The 16,039-nt window shown below is 42.0% G+C and overlaps 1 protein-coding gene across 3 annotated transcripts in view; it reads left to right on the forward strand.

The window, feature by feature from the left end:
- The window catches only part of LOC117396785 (voltage-dependent N-type calcium channel subunit alpha-1B), a 112,816-nt gene that overhangs the window by 76,186 nt on the left and 20,591 nt on the right, over window positions 1-16,039 (forward strand). For all 3 annotated transcript variants that reach the window (XM_058986715.1, XM_058986717.1, XM_058986716.1), the window contains 14 exons: window positions 82-141; window positions 296-402; window positions 7,048-7,144; window positions 7,962-8,122; window positions 8,517-8,654; window positions 9,095-9,296; window positions 10,063-10,227; window positions 10,727-10,837; window positions 11,635-11,718; window positions 12,447-12,563; window positions 13,218-13,283; window positions 13,797-13,888; window positions 15,196-15,346; window positions 15,884-16,011. In XM_058986715.1, coding sequence (XP_058842698.1) covers window positions 82-141; window positions 296-402; window positions 7,048-7,144; window positions 7,962-8,122; window positions 8,517-8,654; window positions 9,095-9,296; window positions 10,063-10,227; window positions 10,727-10,837; window positions 11,635-11,718; window positions 12,447-12,563; window positions 13,218-13,283; window positions 13,797-13,888; window positions 15,196-15,346; window positions 15,884-16,011 — 1,679 coding nt within the window. The remainder of the gene's footprint in view (window positions 1-81; window positions 142-295; window positions 403-7,047; window positions 7,145-7,961; window positions 8,123-8,516; window positions 8,655-9,094; window positions 9,297-10,062; window positions 10,228-10,726; window positions 10,838-11,634; window positions 11,719-12,446; window positions 12,564-13,217; window positions 13,284-13,796; window positions 13,889-15,195; window positions 15,347-15,883; window positions 16,012-16,039) is intronic.

The raw sequence follows: 16,039 nt of genomic DNA on the forward strand, positions 1-16,039 counted from the left end.
TGATCTAAACCCTAAAAAAAGACATTGCCAGTTCTGTTTTTTAAAATATTTTATTTATTTATTTATTTATTTATTGTTTAGGTCCTCAAATATCTGGACTACGTTTTCACAGGAGTCTTCACGTTTGAAATGGTGATCAAGGTAAACTTCCTATTGGTGATCACAACCCTAATTTAGAGAGGCGACAGTGGCTCACGCCCTGTCGTTTTGCAAACACAAGGGGGCTTTAATTAAAGCATGCATCATTTCTGTCCTGTGCGAATATAAAGCATGTTGTTGTTCTCTTGTTTTGAAGATGATCGATTTGGGCCTGTTGCTTCACCCCGGGTCTTATTTCCGAGACTTGTGGAACATTCTGGATTTCATTGTAGTCAGTGGTGCCTTGGTAGCGTTTGCCTTTTCGTAAGTAACCATTTCTGTTCTTACTCTAAAGACTTTAACAGCTATACTCCACCCTCAGGAGCACTCCTTCAAGGGATGCGTGCTTGCCTGCTGTGCTTCTCAGTCTACAGCAGTGAACCAGAGTTTGGCTTGGAAAAGAAACCAGCCGTTTATCACACATTCTACACCCTTTCTAACCAATCGGATCGCTCCGTTGTCGTAGCCTCGCCCTTCGTAGGGAATTCTCCTCGTACACCACGCTAAAGTTATCAATAAAGAAAAACGCATCGAAATGCTGACAGAATAAAGATTCCATTCGCGTTGCTGAGGGAGGGGTGATGTGAAGAGGCTTCGGTGACAGTCTGGTGTGGGAGTCTCCCAGGGTGGAGTATCCCCTGCCTCTTCAATTTCAATGATCATCTCTGTTCCGGTAAATGAAATGATGAATTGCTGTCCTGTCTCGCACGATGCTCTTCGCTGTGTTCTGTCAATGGAGCGTGGGTAATTGGTCTGACTGGTATTTTGTTTGTCTTGTCGCTAGTACATCTGTTATGGTAATGATATACAAAACGAGAAATTGGACCCCCAGCCTGGTTAGAATAAAGGAGAGACTTTTTCAAGTAATAGAAATACGTTTTAAGTTTCAAAACCCGTCTTTAGCTGGGTATGTTTAGAGGGGGGTACACAGGAACATCTGCAGGGCTAAGTTAGCTGAGTAAAGGCATCAAACCATGGGAATCTTCACCCATGAATTGTTTGCTAACACTTTGGTTTAAAGATCAGTTATTATCAATTAATAATTAATGAAGCATGTTTTAAAAAGTTTTTTTTATTTATAATAACAACCGGTTATAACAATATTCTAAACATTGTAACTAAGGCGTAGTAAGAGTTGTGGAAATTGTATTGTAATAAACTGTTAACGTCAAGACTTACACTGTTAATAAGGTGTTTATAAATTGCTCCTTGAACTAAAGTGCGAGTAAAGTCGACCTAATGATACTATTCTGTAGACGGAAATAAATTCCTACACATTTACTCTGAAACACTGTCCTGTTTAAAAAACATGTAGGGTTATTTAAACACACATGCACACATGTGAATTAACCCAATACACAAACACACACAAGCACACGGGTACACATGTGCATATACACCGTATGCAGAGAATCAGCCATTGCTACACATGTGAAGTGTTGATCCCTGTTACTGGTGTCACAGATTCAGCTATAGATATGGTGAAAGTTTCTGTTTTATTGTTCCAAGGTGTGGTGTACCTGTTTTAGTTAAATGAGTTCATTCAAATGTACTAGTAAACAGTTCTAGGGTTTGATGAGATGTATATAACAGTGCTTATAAAGTTCCCCAGGTGATTTTTAAAGTAAATGATAAAATGTAATGTTAGCGATCACCCTGTAGAACTATGATGAATGCTGTCTTCAGAGACTCTCATAATTGAAAACTGTTGGCTATGTGTATGTATACATCCTTGCCTGTGTGCGTTTTTGTGTTTTCTTCTCCTGTTTTATTGCTGGACTTGTGCAGTGCGTGTAACTGACTTAACCTCTTCCTCTGTTTTCTTGTTGCTGGGATCTTTGCAGAAGCTTCATGGGGTAATACATTCACCTTGTCTCTGTTGTGCTTATGAATGTGTGTTCTGTCCCACAGGGGGCGTACGCACACCGTTTACAGTAGCGCTGCATGCCGGCCATCTCGCAACCTCGCCCCCCCCCCCCCCCCCCAGCACCCCACGTCTCCCCCCCCCCCCCCCCCCCATCGCTCACACTGTATATTCATGAGATTGTTGTCCTGCCCAGCAGTTACATTTTCTTAAGGATTTCTCCACCCCCCTCCCCTCAAACTCATTCATAAGTCCATTCATTTATTTAATAGTTACAATAAACTCGTGCTTCCAATAAGAGTTCTGATGGAAACGGTTATCTTGGAATTCGATTCTGGATTGTTATTATGATGTTCTCAGCCTCAGTAATTCCTCCTCGTATGTACAGTAGGCATGACACTGAACTGGTTTCTAGTCTAAAGTCCTACATTTACTCCTTGGAAACATCTTGACTAAACCCGAACCATAACCTGGCGATCCTCACTCTAGACCAGTTAATTAAACAAGGCATTGGACTGGAACTGCCTTGACACAGGTAAGGCCAGTACAAACCCACCGCCTCTCATCAGCCTACACAGGAACCTTCTCATTCTAATAGGGGAGACCCTAATCCTAACCTTGGACAGAAATCAGTTCTGAATCATACCCACTGTGCGTGATGCAGGCTGACCATGCTGCTAGCCAATCAGGTACTGACTAGGACTACAGGTAAGCAGTACAGCAGCTCAGCTTCATAATAGAATTTTCTCCGGAACCGTATCACACCTATATTTGGAGTACAGGGAATCCGAAGATTCCGTTTGCAGTGTTCTGTTTGGTTCATCACAACTTGTGGCTGACAACCACATTCAGCTTACAGATTCAATTATATACCGTGTGTGTGTGTGTGTGTGTGTGTGTGTGTGTGTGTGTGTATATATATATATATATATATATATATATATATATATATATATATTATTTTTAACCTATTTAGATGCACCATCTTGTTTGTATATATCTACATACAGCATGTGTCAGTATTCATATAATCCATTAAGACACTTTTATGTAATGATCTATTTTGGCAGGAAAAGGTTGTATTTTTTTAATGTCTAATGAAAAATGTCTGTGTGAATAATGTAGAAGTTTAACTCACATTATAAAATGACTCTAGTATTCTATTCACTGTTACTCTACACAAGGTGTGCTGTACTTGATTGATGTTGTCCCACCATGTCTCATAGTCATGTAACGAGCTCATTCACGTAGCACTGTTCACTGTAACTGCGTAAAGTCGGAAGAGATTATTTTTTCTGTGAAGCAGCCGTAATTTCTTTTCTTTTGTTGCCTGCCTGCGTTAGAGCACACCAAAGTGTTGCCAGGTGGGGCACCCCCGACACAGCTGTACCGCACCCACTGATCCCATGTGGATTCAGCTCCTCAACGTCTCGTTATGAAACCCCTTAAAGAGCAAGAAGCACAGGACTGTCATTTTCATAGAGTTTTACATTTTATACTAAACAGCGGCCTCGCCTCTTACTGATTTTTTTTTTTTTTTTTTTTTTTTTTTGTAATTTTTGTGATTTTTTTTTTTTTTTTATCTAATATTGTTTTTTTTTTAATTGTTCTTTCAGTTTTACATTATATGTGTTTTATAAAAAAAAACCCTAATCCTACATTCCTAAATCTGCTGTTTGGCAAAAAAAAAAAAAAAAAAAAAAAAAAAAAAAAAACCACGCCAGTGTTGAAAATGGATTTGCGTTATATGTGGTTGTCTCTCCTTGTATGTGAGATTGCATGTTGGGGAACACGCGATTATGCCGACCTGCAACAATTTGTGTTAGGGTGCAGCACTGCAAAGCCAGGATCGTGAACATCATTATTTTACATGTTCGCTTTCCATAGACGAAGGTGACGTCACACGTCCCCTTTTAAACCCTGAAAAGCAAGCACCTTCAGACTATGACATTGAAACAACAGTGATGCACTGAGTTAAGAACCCTGTTATAAAAGCTATCAGAATCTCATTGCTGTGCCTCTTGCTGTTTAATATCTGGCCCTTCTTACTGTATCTGCATGTTAAACGAAGGTGCACCAGAGCATGCTGCTGTGCTTGCATGTCAGTCTGTAGACTAGCTGACCGAGAGAACCATACCGTGATAATACGTGGACCACTCTGCTGCAGAGGTCTGTCTGCCTGGAGGACTTCAGTTATTTATAAAATAACCCTTTGAATACTCCTAACTTGTTAAAATGCTAACACTGTTATAAAGAAGACGGGTTTGGTCACCTGCTCATGATTGTTCAGGTGGTAGTTTTGTGGGTCTATCCCCCGCAGTAATCTAGGTCTCTTATTCAGCTGTGAATCTTGCCTCTCTTAGCCTCCGTCAGGCAAGATATAATCCTCTTAGTAAGCTTCATACAGCATTTCACAGGCATCCCACAAAACTACGGGGTACCAGACCCCCAGTGATTTAAAACGTTTTAACTTCAAGATCAAATGAAATGGTAGCACTCTAGACAAAGGAGCACACTGTATCTATCCATGTAATGACAGGGTAATAACTACCAATAGTTACTACTCTTACCTGGTAACTACTAATAAGTAATAAGTGTGTAATTACTCTACTGGCCTGTCAGTCCCGGTCCTGCTGGCATTTTGATTTCTAAGATGCACATCATTGCGTTTTAAAGTTCTTTCTAATGTAACACTGTCTCCAAAAAGTGTTCCAAAATGTGTGAGCAAAGGGGGTGAGATGTGACCCCCGTACAGGGGGCTGGGGGGTTCTGCTGACGGGGATGAAACTATCCTCGTTATGAAGAGCCGCTCGTTTCACACAGTGCCAGGAGGGTAATGGTTTCCATTAATATTAAACGTCTTGCCAGCTAAAGAATGGGCAGGATCGCTCTCCTTAATTGACACTGTTATTAAACTCCAATTGGAGGACTCGATTATTTTACAGTTTCGCCATTATTCTTTCATATTGAAGGAAGCAGGTCATCGTGACGATACAGTGAGTCACCATTGCGACCTCAGGGGTTGGAATCTGATTAATTCCTTTTTTTAATCTTTTAATTGAACCTATATTTAACCAGGAAAGATCACTTATTCAGGATACTCCTCCTCAACTAGCAGGTGGAGATTGGCCTTTATTATTATTATTATTATTATTATTATTATTATTATTTAACCAGTTTACAGCATTAAAACACGTCAATTGATCATATTCATGAAGTATTAGCCAGGTATTGAAATGATGAATCCTTTGTTTTATCCTGGCTGTAGGGTCGGTGTTTTTCAGCTTTCCAGTAACTTATTATCAAGGGTGCATTGATTGTAAAAATCCAAACCTTTCCCATTTTAGATTTTTTCTTTTTAACACATGTTAAAAACGGAATGTTATTCTACAGTAAGTGAAACGCTACATCTGTTTATTACTATGCAGCTAGAACAAACAAACAAAAAAAACATATTTATTTGTGTTATTTGCGTTATTTAATAATTGTTTTAGTTCTTGCAAAGTTTAGAGTGAATTTGACAGTTATAGGTGAAAGGATTGTATTTTCCTTAGTTTATCCTCTCCAGATATCCCAATTTGGATGTACGTTTCTGTGGAATAACTCCATTATCAATATGCATGCAATAACTGCAGAATATGTCAATGGAATCCATGTAATAATATGGGTATTACATGGCTATACAACAGAGCATGGTCCACAGGCATGTGTGATAATAGGAATATAAAATGTACTGTATATCTAATCGCTTAAAGCTTGTTAGCAGGGTCACTCCTGGTGGAAAGTACAGTATATAGCCTTGTTAAAATCTCCAGTTCAGATATAATATTAATATAATAACAATATACCCATGTTGGGTAATTACATTGATAGCATAAGTTCCTGTAACATCATTCAATGCAGTTTTTGTTCACTGCAGTATGCAAAGGGTCTCTGTGAGCGTAGCTGTGGCCATGCTCTCTGAATGGACTGTCTTTATTTATTTTGTAATAATACAGACATATTACAGCAGTAGAACCAGTAAAGAACCTTCAAAACCAGAGTTCTTTACACAACTTACTGTGGTCTTGTAACCCCAACTACAACCTGCTGTTACTGTGTCATTTAAAAATGTTATTCGAGTGTCACTGACTGCACCTTTCTCAGCACAATAAATAATCCATCCGTTTGCACAACGACTGCATGTAAGTATCAGGTTATTACATTACAATGACATTCTAATAACTATGTGCGATACAGTATGATCCATGCATTGGAAATGGCAGGGAGGCCCTTGATGATATCAATGCCAAGAAACAGGTTTTAAAGTCCTGTTGTTTTGCGTTGATTATGAAGGTGTAAATTGATAACATTTTGGATGCAATCCTAGAAATCCGTGCCGTGATAAAGAGCAGATGAAGGATGACTCATTGTTACTCACTAAAAGATGGCTGTGGGTAATTCTATATTGTTTGATGCACTTGTGTGCAATAGTGAATGCTGTTAAATCAGCGCTGTATCCTCCATAGACAAAGGGGAATCATTTATTGATTGAGCATCTATGGGGAAAATGATTTCTAGCTAATGGATTAATAATAGGTAAGAAATGGATTGTATAGAATATGCTTTCTTGATTACTTCTGTCAGACAATTGGTTATCTCGCTGTAATCCTTTTTTCATTGCGTGGATCGTAAATGATTGCTACATAGTAAATGCATGAGAAGTAAATGATACGAGACACGTGCAAGTGCTGTATCATTTTTTTTACAACTGGCTTTCTACTGTACTGTGTAAATGCTAGCATGCTGAAGCCTGGGTGAAACGAAACCAAATTTATAGTGCTGTTGTATGCATCAAGGCACACCGCTGCTGTGGCTATAGCTGCACTGTCATTTTGATTTCATTCCAGCCCACGCCAGTATACTGACATTAACGCAGAGAACAGAACGCTACTTACATGCAGGGAATGCTGTGCCTAACTCTGAGCTCGCTGTGTGGTCAGTGACACCCCGCAGTGTACTGTTTGTGAAGATGAAGTAACCCCCGCTGTGCTTGTTCTGTGTAGAGGAACCAAAGGAAAGGACCTCAACACAATCAAATCCCTGCGAGTACTCCGAGTCCTCCGGCCATTGAAGACGATCAAGCGATTGCCCAAACTGAAGGTGAGTTCTGAATGACCAGATCCTCTCCTGCCCTTTGCACTGCCCTGCACTGCACTGTACGTGGGCACAGCTCAACCCTTTCAGTGCTGAAGAATGCAAAGTTATATCCTTCAAAAAGGAACTCCATTATTGAGTATACATGAGAACACAGGCTTTAAGCCGTTCCCTTCGACAGCTACAAAATTGCTCTCGGTAGTAATTCTCAGTCTTGAATCCTCAAATGCATGTGTTTGCATCCTGTATTTCAGTGGGGTGTTTAATGGAGACCCCCTCCTTCCTGGTCTCTATAATGCAAGCAAGTGTTCAGTAAAAGAAATGACGGAAGTCTATCACTGCTACTGCTACTTGTAGATTGCCAATCAATGGGTATAAAAGCATCCTTTCCGTTGGACACACTCCCATAATCTAGGCAAGCGTGCAGCCTTTTAAAACTGTGACAAGCGATGTGATTGCTAATAGGTTTTTAGTGTAATTAGCAGAGTAATAGTATGTTGGCTTGCTAATTAGTGCACAGATCCGAGCTGCTGTTGAAAGGTAATTCTGTTGACAGCGAATTGTTCAGTATAACAGTTACCAAAAGACCAAACGCATTTAGATGTGGAGTGAGAGCCTGGCACAGGGAGTGTGATACTATTTGCTGATCATTTCTCATATTCATACAGTACATTTGCGACAGAAGTCATTGAAGTGATGGCAGCTGCGTGGCAGTGTTTGGGTTGGGCGCATGTCTAGTTGTCCTGTTTTATTGACGCGCCCCAGCCCCGTGTGCAGTGCAGTGCAGTGCAGTGTACAAGCTGTTTCCATTCTCTCTTCCCAGTCGGTGTTTGACTGTGTGGTAAACTCTCTGAAGAACGTGCTCAACATCCTGATTGTCTACATGCTCTTCATGTTAATCTTCGCTGTCATCGCCGTGCAGCTCTTCAAAGGGAAGTTCTTCTACTGCACCGACGAGTCCAAGGAGCTCGAGAAGGACTGCAGGTACAGCCCTTAGAAAAGGGTGCCCCTGGAAACATATGCACAGTCATTTCTTACAGAGGTTCCCATGCTTTCGCCATGTATTTACCAGTCCTTGTAGTCGGTGTTTTAACCATGCTTACTTTAACAATATCTGGTTGGGCTAAAGCTTGGTATTTAAAGGCTGCTGTCGATTTGCTTATGCACTGGAGTAACAGTTAAAAAGAAGGCAGTCTAACTGTCTTGTTTGTCCTCAGTTTGTTCCGTAAAGGAGTTTATTGTGACAAGAACACGCTTGATCCATGAGGCCTCATTAGCTCTCTGCGTGCCGGGTCTGTCTGTGTCTGTGCGGCTGCTGTGTCTTGATCGCTGAGTGTGCGTGTCTCTCTGTGTGTGTGTGTGTGTGTGTGTGTCACAGGGGTCAGTTTTTGGATTACGAGAAGGACGAAGTGGACGCACAGCCCCGGGAGTGGAAGAAATATGATTTCCATTATGACAACGTGTTGTGGGCCTTCCTGACGCTCTTCACTGTCTCAACGGGAGAGGGCTGGCCAACGTGAGTATCCCACTCTTCAGTCCTAGGGACTGATACGGGCCAGAGCACACACACAGCTCTACATATGTTAAATACAAAATAAATTACGTGTGCGTAGGTTTTAAAAGCCATTGAAGATATTGATGAGTAAGGATAGGTTGACACAGATCATTAAACGAAAGTCAGTTTATCTGTATTTTTTTCTGTTTTAATAAGTGCTACAAGACCCTTTAGTCATGGGTACCGCCACAGTGGTAGTTGCCTGAGATGCGGCTTTTGCTGGTATGATTTCTACCCTTCTGTAGCCCTGTGCTAACAAACGATGTGGCTGACAGCTACAACTGTTGGGGTATGCGTGTTAAAAATGGACAGCTCAAGCTAGTATGCATCACTTACTCTGCTGTGCGTTTCTATGGTCGCTCTTGAATTGTGTCCCATCGTGTGAGATGTGCTTTCCTCAGCGTCCTGAAGCACTCTGTGGATGCCACCTATGAAGACCAGGGTCCCAGCCCCGGCTTCCGCATGGAGATGTCCATCTTCTACGTAGTCTACTTCGTGGTCTTCCCCTTCTTCTTTGTCAACATCTTTGTGGCTTTGATCATCATCACCTTTCAGGAGCAGGGTGACAAAGTGATGTCGGAGTGCAGCCTGGAGAAGAACGAGGTACGGCTTCCAAGAGAAGGGGTTTAGAGAGAGGACTGGGGCGGGAGGCAGGGCATGGGGTTCGATTCGATTAATGATTAGTACGCCCAATGCTGTCCTACACTCTCGCCTGCATGCTAATGTTTTATCAATGTGCCCCCAAAATGTCTCTAAACTGCAGCTTGAGAAAAAGGGAGATCAAGCAATGGGCCAGAACAGAATCCATACAGATTACATTTTTATGAAGGGAAGGTTGAAATACTAATTGTATATCACATGCAGCTCCATGCCCTGCAGGCAGCAGGGAGCTGGTTTCCCTGGATGACTAACAATGAAAACAGCAAGATTTATTTCACATGTTTTCTCCAGACAAACCCAGCGAGGCATATTGTGCCTCATTTCCATTAGGATCCTATTAGGTAGCCAGAGCAGTTTGGTGAACCAGCGACAATAAATCGTGACTGTCCGCATGGAAACCGACTGAAACTCAACAACTGCTGCAGCAAAGAAAAAGAAAGAAGAAAGAAAGAAAGTACGAGGCATAGCAATCCATCTGAAACTCAGATAGCATGAAGGACGACAGGAACAGCAGTATTTACTGTGCAGCATGTGTGAGGGTGACTGGGGCTGCCTGGAGAATGCTATGAACAACTATGTGCTCAGGTTCTTTTTCATCTCTTCCAAGCTGAGCCTAAACTGACCAATGCTTCTCCTCTCTCTCTCTCTCTCTCTCTCTGTCTGTGTCTGTCTGTCTGTCTGTCTGTCTGTCTGTCTGTCTCTCCCGCAGAGGGCCTGTATTGACTTTGCCATGAGTGCCAGGCCTCTGACCCGCTACATGCCCCAGAACAAGCAGGCCTTCCAGTACAAGATGTGGAAGTTTGTGGTGTCTCCCCCCTTCGAGTATTTCATCATGGCCATGATCGCCCTCAACACTGTGGTGCTCATGATGAAGGTCAGCACTGCACTTTCAATTCTGAATGCTGCTGCAGCAACTTCTGGAAGTCTTTCGCCTTCCCTGCAGCTTGCAAACTATCCACTGCAGCTGCCTGTGAGAGACCTGGGGGATGAGCAGAGCAGGATAGTTGATGCATACACTCCTAGCTATCTCTCAAAGATTAACCAACCCATACCAATGCCTCTGTCTGGATATTGTATACACCTGCGTTCCTTGGTCTGTGTTTACTGTATGCACTGTACGCAAGTCACATTTCTGTCTAGTGATAAAACTTGGTTATGGCATGCTTTACCAAAAGTTATGTAGAGTATGAACATTTTGTGATGCACTGTATGTAGGATCCTGATATCTGTATTTCACTCTTTCGTTTTTACATGTAAATACAGTGTATTTTGGTCTTGGTGATCTCCCTGAGTCTAATGTCTCTAGTTTAGTATTTACGGGGATGTTTTTCACTAACATGCTTGTCTCTTCACTGCGCATCAATCATTTCCAGTTCCACGGAGCCCCCGATGTATATGAAGCCATGCTGAAATACCTGAACGTTGTGTTTACAGCTCTCTTCTCCTTGGAGTGTATTCTGAAGATCATAGCGTTTGGTCCACTGGTAGGTCACATTCTTGTAGTACTGTGGGTTTTTTTTTTTTGGTTCTTTTTGCAGACCTCCCCTTATCCATGTGAAAGTCAAAAACAGAAGTTCTGTAATTCGCTTGCAGTCTACCAGTCTTTCATAGTGTACAGATTGATTTGGAGTCTGTTAAAACCCTTATAAAAATCTAGCACAGGTTTTTTTTTTTTTTTGCATGGTATTTTTACAGTTTTCCCATATGCTTTTCCCATGGCTGTACTGTGTGTTTGCAATAGTTTTCCCTTGGCTTGCCATGTTTATGCATCTGTTTTACCACACCTCGCTATTCTTTACCATGCTTACCGATGCTTTATTACACTTCACTATGCTTTCACTATGGTAATCTTGTATAAGGGGTGTTTGAACAGTGTTCCTCTTGCTTTCAAGCCTTGAGTTCTTCTATACTAGAGGAAGAATATTTGATTCTTATTTGGAAAGCTGTTTTTAAACTGAATGTGTTCCACTGCTGTGTGGGAAGCGAACTGAGCCCTTTTCTAAGAAGCATTTTTTTTTAACACAAAAGATACAGAACAGTTAAAAATTTGTCTTCCAAAAGCTAGCATATTCATGCCGGCAGCAGGAGTGGAGCTTTTACCGTCATTCTTGATGGTCTGGCAGATGCTAACCCCTCCTGAATTTTACATATTGAATGTCAAGTCGAACCCATCAGCCTTCAGCGTCGGGTTCCAAGCAGGCTACTCCTCTGAGACATGCAGCTCAAGTAACCACACTGCGTGCCATGCTCTTGCCAACCAACATGTTTTGTTTTTCTGTAGAATTACTTAAAGGATGCCTGGAACGTGTTTGACTTTGTCACGGTACTGGGAAGTGTCACTGACATTCTGGTCACCGAAATTAAAGTGAGTGCTTGTATCCATACTATGAATCAATCACTATGTAGTGAAATACATGTATAACACAATATATGTGCAATTTGCTGTTAAAATGGCCTACTCGAGGGTACACATGGTATGGGTATAAAAATACAGGTAACCGATTTCACAAAATGGGGTGCCATCTGACAGCCTGCTTTATCTGATTCTCTCTCTCTCTCTCTGTCTCTCTTTCTGAACATTGTATTCTTCCTCTCTGTTACCGCACACCCCCCTCTGTCAAACCAAACCGTGCAAATGAACACCCTCCCCACATAGACAACGGTAAGTGGCATTGCTTGTACTATAACAGCGATATTCCTCTCTGCAAGAAAAACACCTGCCTTTTTGTTCCTGTTGAAATGACCTGATTTATGGGTTGTGTGAAAAATATAATCAGCATGCTTACCGATGCTTAACCCACTAAGTGCCATTGTCCTCATTTGAGCACAGGCTACTTTGAATTTCTTTGGAGCATTTTTTTAATTGGCACCTACCACCACCCATCAATCGCTCAACATTGATTGGCCCTCTAATCTAGCTATCTCCCCATGACAAACTTTGAAAAATCAGTTCAGCAAGAAGTACAACCATGCTGATAACAAACCGATGCACGCTGGAGTGATGCAAGGATGATGCAATTGCAGCCCACTGCGCAAGGGCTTGAAACTGAATCCGTAATGGCAAGAGCTTTGATTGATGTCATCTTCTGACAGAATAAACTGATCAACCTGAGTTTCCTGCGGCTGTTCCGAGCGGCGAGACTGATCAAACTGCTCCGGCAGGGCTACACCATCCGCATCCTGCTGTGGACCTTCGTCCAGTCCTTCAAGGTAGGGTCCAGACTACACCGCTCCTCCAATGCAATACAATACAATACAGTACAGTTCAGTATAGTACAATACAATACGATGCAGTGCAATACAAGTGTATTTCTACATAGCGCCCTTCATGCCATGCCATCTCAGAGCACTGCACTGAGAGTTAAAAACAAATCAAGAGAGCTTGTCAGTACAGAAAACTCCAGCTACAACCAACTCTATAAAAAGCATGTTATCCAGCGATTCAACCTGCCTAATGTTAAACACGTAATGGTGCTGGATATAGAAATACTACAAGAAACCGAAGAAATCTAATAACCCTTAGAAAAGTTTACTATAGTAAAAGCACAGCAAGGTGTAAGTAAGCATTGTGAAGAATAGCAAGGTATGGTCAAGCATATTAATAAATGCGTAGTTTAACCGTGTGAAAGGCGTGGTAAAACTACAAACAATGCAGTGCAAAAGAATACTGTGGTAAACTTTTATAAGGGAAATGACAAACGTTTCAACTGGAAGTCTTTTTCAATGCCTTAACTGAGGAAGACCTCTAGTCAAGACGTTTGTCGTTTCGAATTGATTTGAGTTTCTTTCAGTGTTTCTAAGCCTCTCCGTGCAGCTTCGTTCCAAGTGTGTAAAGTATCCAAACCGACTCCTTTCCGGTTCCAGGCTCTGCCCTACGTCTGCCTCCTCATCGCCATGCTGTTCTTCATATATGCCATCATTGGAATGCAAGTAAGTAATTCACGCTGCAAAGCGTGCTCCTGTGCAAGCTTGTAACGTGGGGAGGGGTGGGGAGTGTGGGGCTGACCCTACGGATACATTTAAAAACATTAGAGATGTTACTCATCGTTCGCAGCATGCCACGTCTCAATGTGTGTTTAATACACGCTGTACCTGAACAGGGTGAATCGGCAGCAGCAGCAGGATTCTGATAATACAAGGGGATCCTGGCTGGAGTCATGAGCTCTTCCACATTGCAGTGCGGTGCGGGGGACAGGTCTTATCTATCCAAAGCATTACGATTCCCTTTCTTTACATAGCGCCGTCGGCATAGATGCGTCCTGCATCTCCTTAGATGTAGAAAACAAAACCAATATGTTTTGTGTGCCTTGCTCAGCTAATAGCTCCCATCTGTCACATGGGCAGCTCCTGCTTTGCCGGCTTAAAGGGTACATGCTGATCACAGCTGGAAAATGCTTCTTAAATCTGATTTGTTTCTTTCTTTTGTTTGTTCGTTTGATCCAGGTGTTTGGAAACATTGCTCTGAATGGTGATACCTCAATCAACCATCACAACAACTTCCGAACTTTTTTCCAGGCTCTTATGCTGCTGTTCAGGTGAATGACCACAGGGGGCGCTGTCTGATTAGCACAGTTGTTGTTTTTGCTCATTTTAGCCCAGTTTTCTGGCACTATTTTCTGGCAGACATTGCTAGAAGCATGGACTCTTAAAATGCTTTCGAAAAAAAACAAAATAATAAAAATAAAATTAACATTCCTATATGATGAAAATATATTTTAAATTAACTTTAGAAAGATATATTGCTTAGGTTGTGACAGCTGGCAAAATGTGTTCCCTGAGTAAAAAATAATTAAATAAATACATAATATAATCCACTCAAGGGCAACCACTATGAGGGTGTTTTTTGGGGGTAATGCATTACGAATTCATCAATCGAATCGCAGTATTTACCGCGTACTGCCCTTCCCATACCCTGATATCAGCATAACTGTACCTGGTTGCTAATTTTCCAAAGACAAACAGTATCAAAGACCCTGTTTCTGTCAGAGCCGTTCCTGGGATTAGCCCGGACATGACTGTCGCAATTGAATTAGCACCGCTTAGCCCCCAGCTCCATTTTGCAAGTCTGTAATTGAATTCCCAGTGGGATCCATTAGCTCGCTTGCAAATTGTGCTCTCATTTTTTTTCTATTTGTGGTGTTTTTACTCTGTGGGTTTTAGTTGCTGTCAGGCAGCTCCTAGACGGCGGTGCTGTGTTTGTCTTCTGAGAGCTATTCTCTTTATTTGTCTGAAGGATATCGATGTTTATACGATGGCAGAAACCTTGTTCGGACAAGAGGAAGGTGTTGTTTTAATTTGCAGACTAGACAGTTATTTAAAAAACCTGGCTGTTGAATATTTTTTCATTAACATTTGCTCAGACGTCCTTATAAAATTGCATGGCGGTATACCACTAAATGTATACTAAAAGAAAAATGACCATGTCATAGTAAGGGTGTGTTAAACTGTTATTTTGTTGTTGGGCCATTCTATGAAAATGATACGGTTGTTAAAGTAATAATGCCTCACTATCATAGCAAGCCCAGGATTTTTATAATAATGACGATGTGTCTGTGTTCTAATCATCTAAAAGTCTTGGGCGTGCCCGTAGTTTGATATTGAAATAAAACTACAGGAACCCGAGTCAAGCCAGACAAACGTTTGGGCTGGTCGTGCCTTCACCTGTGTACTTATGTACACGAGCCAAAACCTTTGTCTCCTTGACTTGGTTTGTCCTAGCATTGCCTTTGAGTTCTGATTAGAGGGTTTTGAAGGTATTGCTGCACAGTAGTTTGATGTTCACGACTTGTCCGCTGTATCAGTCGCTCTCTTTTCACGGCCCTGTGGTCCTCTTTGTTTTCAGGAGCGCTACGGGGGAGGCCTGGCACGAGATCATGCTGTCTTGTCTGAGTAAACGTGACTGCGACGAGCGCTCAGGGTCAGACGGTAAAGAGTGCGGCAGCGACTTCGCCTACTTCTACTTTGTGTCCTTCATCTTCCTCTGCTCTTTCCTGGTACGCAGCTCTTAAAAATGAATACATCCATGGTATACTGCTGAAGCCTAACCCTAGCCCATCCTCCACAAACCACTGAGAGTTGCAATGGCAAACGTACGGCAGCCTTTATTTAAATCCATGTGGATTTGCAGACAGTATTTAAAGCAGTGCTTTTCAGCCCTTTTCAGTCTTCACTTGCCCCCGTTTCACCTGGTCTTTTTTCTTATTTATTTTGCAGTCTGTTAATGGACATTGAATCTAGTGCAGTCACTGGTTAAAGTCTCTTGCGTGAACAGGCAAACAATGCATGCTTAAAAACAAATCATTAGTGTTTGGTTGAAACAAAAACCCAGACCACTGGGGATACTGGAGGACCAGGGTTGAGAGAGCACTCTTTTAAAGGAGCACCGGTTTGGTGGATTTGCTGCATAACCAGCATTAAATAAGAAACCCAGATGAGAGGCAGCTCCTCAGTGACACCCTTTTGGTCAGGAACCTTCAGTACATTTGGAGATTGGTTTTAACCCAAGAGCTAACAGGTGTCTTGTTTTCTAGATGCTGAACCTCTTTGTCGCTGTCATCATGGACAACTTTGAGTACCTGACTCGAGACTCCTCCATCCTGGGGCCTCATCACCTGGACGAGTTCATCCGCGTCTGGGCAGAGTACGACCCTGCAGCCTGGTACGTGTTGCTCCGCGCGAGGATATAG

Source organism: Acipenser ruthenus, chromosome 15, assembly GCF_902713425.1.
Source record: "Acipenser ruthenus chromosome 15, fAciRut3.2 maternal haplotype, whole genome shotgun sequence".
NCBI classification, from domain to species: Eukaryota; Metazoa; Chordata; class Actinopteri; order Acipenseriformes; family Acipenseridae; genus Acipenser; species Acipenser ruthenus.